Raw genomic sequence first — 6,531 nt, 5'->3', positions numbered from 1 at the left:
TTGAAGCATGTCTCATACTCTCAAATGATTAACAAACATCCTATTACATATGATTAACAAACATCCTATTAAAGAACACTGAGATTATCACCTACCTATATATGATCGAAAATTCAACGTTTAGATCAACCATGTGTTTTGATATCAACAAAGGTTTCCTCAAAGGAAAATATGAGATTTGACCAAATAAGATTAGAACCGAAACGTACAACGCCGAAGGGTTTATTATGTGGGAAAATGAATCATCAAAATCAATTGAAGTGATTGATTTTGATTTGGAATACTTTGAATTTAGACTGAAAAGATTAGGTTTCAGTCATGGTCTTTGCCAACAATCTCACCATCAGTCAATGATTCAGATTTTCAAATACTTGTCAAAGCTAAATTTGAAAGATGTATATATGGCTCAGCATTATCTGCCATCTTCAATCAAAACCGACCATTCATTCTTTCTTAGCTTCTAAATAAACATACGTGTTATTTGCAATATTATTCAGTACGACTTATGTTCTAAATCATAAGCTTTAGTTAGATAAGATAAGAAAACCGTCAAGAATTGCGCTTTAAGTTTAGACCTAGCATTAGTAGCAGACAATATCTAGTCATACACTCATAGTTAAGACTTCAGACTATACCTAATCACAGTTGAATTTAAGTTCCGACTGCAAGCTGATGAAAAACACAGTGGTCCAAGAATGATGTTACGAAAATTATATGTTACTTTTTTCTTGGTGAGAAAAATTATGTTGCTTAATTGCATGCCTTATCACCCTGAGGCAACTATGATTAGATCATTTAGATGGTGACATGGAGTCATTAGCCCATTTAGCCCTTCCAAACTTAAAAGTTTATGGGCCGCAGAAAAACTTAGGAAGTATAATGGGCTTCCATGAAAGCTTCTGATACTTGGTGCATCTATAGTTGCCAGATACCCGAATGGCCGAATGGATGCTTAAACTCTTTAATTACCTGACATATATCATCTACACTCGGACATTTAACGTGGTAATTGAGTGGGGTTATTGTGTTTGTGATAAGTATGTACGTTGTTGCTTGATATTTGTCGAGGTGCTACTAAATTACCCTTGATTGTTCATATATGCTTGGAGTCTATTTCTCTAATTTTAGAATAAGCAAGCGGTAGCACTATGAAATTTAATTTATATACGTACGTTGAGCAAATTTTGTGGATACATCAACATCATTGAATAATGACACCGAATAACGATTTTCCTGACATGTAGTTCTTTTGTAAATTCCTCTTCTTTTTAATTACTCGGTGCCAACAAGATATGAGAGAAATTTAAAGTGCAAAACGTTATCACTCAATTTTAGAGCATTACACCAAGTAGAGAAATTGATACCGCAAAACGTTATTTCTTAACTTTGGTGGAGTTTAATTATGGTTGTTACTCATTTGATGTAATAATGTTCATTACACATACCATGCCAACACCAAACTGGCTGAACTTTACATATCTGCCACTTTGTTTCTAATTTTCATAGACCGATTATAAGTAACTTCTTTTAAAGTCTAATAATAATTTCGTTACACTTTCACATGCATATATAGGTTACAAAAATCCATACTCGTTATTTATGCTAGTAAATTAAATGAAGGAAAGAAACAACGTTAATTAAAGGATCAGTTCTTGGTGTTGATCTATGACCTAGTAGCTCTATTTGTTTATAAAGCATCGAGCTAACCTATGGTAAGTGATCAGCAAAGGAACGCAGTGGACAATATGTCGCATAAAAGACATGCTGCCGTTCTTGCATTTCCGTTTGGTTGCCATGCAAAGCCCGTGCTTAACTTGGTGTGCAAGCTTGCAAAAGCTGCCCCAGATACTCGCTTTTCTTTCATCAACACCTCAAAATCCAACAATTCCCTGTTCCAGAACTCGAAATCAGAGAATTTGGAAAATATAATACCATACAATGTATCATATGGTGTTCCAACAAATCACGTCTTAACTGGAAACCCATTAGAGGCAGTGGACCTTTTCCTCAAGGCGGCTCCTAAAAACTTCAAAACCTGCATTGAGAAGGCAATTGAAGACGCAACCATGCAGATCAGTTGTCTAATAACAGATGGATTCTTGGTCTTTGGTAGCCAGATGGCTGACGATTTCGGTGTTCCATGGATTCCAATTTGGATACCGTTACCTTGCACCTTGTCTGCTCATATTTACACTGACACTATTCGCCATTTATATATAAATGACGGTGTTAATGGTCAAGTGAAAACCCTAGAAGCCATTCCAAGTTTGTCTACAATGCGCATTGAGGACTTACCAGATGAAGTACTTCCGAGTGAGTCTCTATTTTCGGAGACCCTAAGACAAATTGGGAAAGTCTTGCCACAGTCCGCAGTTGTTGTTATGAATTTCTATCAAGAACTAAACCCCACAGTCCTTGAAAATGATCTCAAATCCAAGTCTGTCAAATTGCTCAATGTAGGTTTTCTCACCCTTTCATTACCACTACCACCATTGCCACTATCAGAATCCGATGCCACAGGCTGCCTTTCATGGTTGGACGACCAACAAGCTTCGTCCGTGGTGTATATCAGTTTTGGAACTGTGGGAGTTCCATCTAGGAGTGAGCTTGTAGCTCTGGCTGAGGCACTGGAAGCAATTGATGCACCATTTCTTTGGTCTCTTAGAGGCAGTTTTAAGGACTTATTGCCAAATGATTTTGTTGAAAGGGTAAACAAGAATGGGAGAGTTGTGTCATGGGTACCTCAGACGCAAGTATTACGACATAGCTCAATAGGTGTGTTTGTGACTCATTGCGGGTGCAACTCTGTGTATGAAAGCATTACAAATGGGGTCCCAATGATCTGCAGGCCATTGTTCGGAGATCATAGAATGACTGGGCGGATGGTTGAGGAAGTATGGGGTGTTGGAGTAAAAGTGGAGGGCGGAGTAATCACAAAGAACGGAATTATCAAGAATTTCAAGCTGATTTTGGAAGATGATAAAGGGAAGGAGGTGAGGGAGAAGGCTAGAGCCCTCAAAGAGATTGTTAAAGAGGCTGCCGGGCCTTCTGGAAGCGCTATACAAGATTTCAATACTTTGGTGGATATAATTTCTTTGCTTTGAGACATGATCATTCAGCTTACGTACCTTGACTGTCTGACTAGGTAGTCTAAGAAGTCACCAGGAAAAATATGAATTCTAAAATATTAGCTATGCGAACTGCAGCCTTACAGTTGATAATAAAATATATTGAAGTTTTGATTCCACAATGTTTGTTCAAGAGAGAAATCGTCAAATCTTTTAATGAAATAAAACTAACAGCTACAAATCTAGCTGTAAGTTTGAGCTAATAAAATCCGGAGGTATGTTTCCCCAATTACAAGAATTTCTTGAATTCAAAGTAAACTTAGTTAGCTAACTCGATCATGGCCACTATATTGGCTTGACGATAAATACAGTGCCAGACATCGAACTGAGTTCCTCCATAATGTTATCATACACACATCCTAATCTGGACGTTTGAAGAATGACTACATGTTTAGTTGCGGCTAGAAGTAAATAATCAGTCAAAAAAAAAACACAAGAGACCAACCTTGTGTTTGTAACGACCCTAAAATTTCGAACATAAAAACTCAAAATTTCAAAGTCGTGAAACACTAAAACAATCTCAATGAATCGAAATCATTTTAAATGTCACAGCGGATCATTACTGAGTTCACAATACAACTCAGACAAACCAATTATTACAAACTAAATTTATAATTCAACAATTATATAAAAATGAAAATGTAATAATCCTCGCAATCTCTCACAAAACCGACAAATAAATCCTCACAAGTTCTCACACAAATCCACAATAAAAACCTCACCACAAGCAGGAAAATGAACGACTTCGAGTATTTAGCGTTGTCCTTCGATTTCTACTAATCAACACATGCAGAATTATCCCCTACACCATTGAATTGGTGCACCGGGATTGTACATAAACCCGGTAAGCTTTACAGCTCGTATGAGTAAAATGAAAATATAACTCGCATATCAATATATACGAATATCCACAAATCGACAAATATAAATGCACTCATGAGTCAATGGACGACCCATCTGGTTGTCCCAAAAATATGAACATGAAAGTGCTCATGAGAAATTGGGCAACCCATATGTTTACCCAAATACATTTATAATACGGATACTAATGAACGCGGGTACACCTCTGTTACCCCTCACATAGTACACCGCCGATATTGGGCAACCTCCTGCTACCCAACATCCAAAAATATGAGTACTCATGAGCCGATAACCCATATGTTACCTCACATGCAGTACTCCGGCAGACAGACTAGAGCTCTAACTGTATCTAACTTTCGCCCGGCCAAAGGCTAGGTTCCGACATGCCAAACACGTCCGAAGACTGGTCCGAAGACATCAAATCACGTCTGAAGACAAAACGTTTTAACAAACACCATGTTAAAATCACATACAATAATCATCACCTCATATTGTACAAATTAACTCGACATGCTCAATATATAATTCTCGTCATCAAAGTGACATAATCACAATGAATTCATAACAGTATATAATACAACAAACTATATATATATATGTACCTATTTACCATTTATACAAATATATATATATTCCACTATATCATATACGTGTCGTATTTCAATATTTAAAACTCTTGCAAAATCTTGAATCTCCGCAAGGATAGATTCGTAAATATGTGAGATTTTACCCACCTTATCAACTCGAGCGTAATTTCACAATTTCCGAAGGTAATTCCTTGATTTATCGATCACCTGAAAAGATAAGAAAAGAATTTAGAATCGTTTCGTAAACCTTAAATGCCGAAACAATAATAATAAGTTATTGTTCAACAATTTCTGATTTTATGAAGATACTGTTCACGGGGTTACTATTCACGTATTTCTGTACAAATACACATCAAATACGTATTCTTATACGTATACATTCTGTTTACATATTTCCGTACGTATGAATACCATTCAAATATAAATACTGTCTCAGTAAATATTAGTTACTGATTTACCCTTCTCAAATTACTTTTTACATTTACATTTACCGTACATAAAATAAAATTTATATTTACCGTATGTAAAATAAATTACAAATTTACCCTTCAGAAATACTGTTCATGTGCCGCCGCACGTGGGGTACACGCGCCACCTCCAGCAAGCCGCGCGTGGCGCTCACGCGCCACTCACTGTGGTAGTGCGTGGGGTCCACGCACCGAGCGTAAAGCCGGCGCGTAGCACGCTACCGCCGCCCCCAAAACCTTCATCTCCTCCTCCTCCTCCTTCCTACGGTCTCAGACCACCCCTAGGCTAACACACGCACCCCCACGCGCCGCCTCCAGGCGGCGGTACCCTCCTCCTCCATCAAATCTCCGATCTCACTCCAAACACACGAAAATCATCACAACAACCACAAAAATCATCCCTAGGATGCATCTCACCTCGATTCGATGGTGGCGAGCTCGCCTCGAGCACGGTGGTGGCGGAGAAGCACGGCGCGGTGATTTCCAGGATCTTTGGCAACGTCGGGCGTCCTCACGGTGGCGAGGCACGGGTTGGCGAGCTGAAGGGTGGCTGCAGGGGTCCTTGCGACGTCGTAGGGCAGGGCGGTGTGTGTCACGGCGGCCCAGGGAGGTAGATCGCCAGAGGCGATTTTCTGAGGTGAGGGAGAGAGAGTTCGTGGTGAGAGAAGAGAGGGAGGCGGAGAGGGTGAGGAGAGAGAGGGTTTCCAATTATGGGAACCCTAGCTGAAAAAAATCCCTTTTTATACTAGTTTCTAAAATCGGAAACTAACTTCCGACGTTAATAACTTCAACGTCCGATGTCCGATTCGAACACGCGACATGTCCACAAACTCGTATCGACGAGCTCTACTACTTTTGTGAAAGAAGTTTTCGCAACTGAGCGACGGAATAAAAGTCGATATTCACGTCGCGGAAACATAACATTTTTCAAACAATCCGATCAGTTCTTGGTCGTACATTAGACAAGAAAACCAAGAAGATATATTATATATATATACATGCAGTTTCAGGTGCGGACGTCTGCACCATGCAGATGTTTTGATTCTGGAGACGGCAGGCCGCAATGGCGCGACGGACCAGTACAACCGCACTACCCACCTCCCAGCGATCTCGTTTGTGCCGTTTGGAACTCCATCAGTGACCCACGACGGCCGTAATCTGTAAAAATCAAGTTTCTGGGCAGATTCCGGTGATTTCGTTATTTCGGCCACCGTGAGTCACCGATGGAGCTTCGACCGACACAGACGGGACCGCCGGGAGGTGGGGAGTACAACTGTCGTGGTCCGCCCCGCAATTGAGACATGCCGTCGCCGGAATTGGAGAATCTTTACCTTATGTAAGGTATGGACGTCCGCACCTGAAAATCCTTATATATATTGGGCATGCAAAATGATCAAAATCAGAAGACTCTCATAAATAGGGTTGTTAGGTGGTTGATTCTGATACCCTTTTTTCTTTTATAATTTTTTATTTGAAAACCTAAAATCT

At 39.7% G+C, this 6,531-nt stretch overlaps 1 protein-coding gene across 1 annotated transcript; it reads left to right on the top strand.

Annotated features, from left to right (window-relative positions):
- The first annotated feature begins 1,709 nt into the window (after positions 1-1,709).
- LOC126795556 (anthocyanidin 3-O-glucosyltransferase 7-like) lies at positions 1,710-3,104 on the top strand. The gene has a single exon (XM_050522370.1). It carries the CDS (start codon positions 1,710-1,712, stop codon positions 3,102-3,104), a length of 1,395 nt encoding a protein of 464 aa, XP_050378327.1.
- Positions 3,105-6,531: the final 3,427 nt, after the last annotated feature.

Source organism: Argentina anserina, chromosome 5 (genome assembly GCF_933775445.1).
Source record: "Argentina anserina chromosome 5, drPotAnse1.1, whole genome shotgun sequence".
In the NCBI taxonomy this organism is placed as follows: domain Eukaryota; kingdom Viridiplantae; phylum Streptophyta; class Magnoliopsida; order Rosales; family Rosaceae; genus Argentina; species Argentina anserina.
This window is presented reverse-complemented; position numbering and strand designations above follow the sequence as displayed.

What these genes read in the sequence shown, in the direction of transcription:
- LOC126795556 (XM_050522370.1), top strand. Translation starts at nt 1,710, where the DNA reads ATGGTAAGTGATCAGCAAAGGAACGCAGTGGACAATATGTCGCATAAA.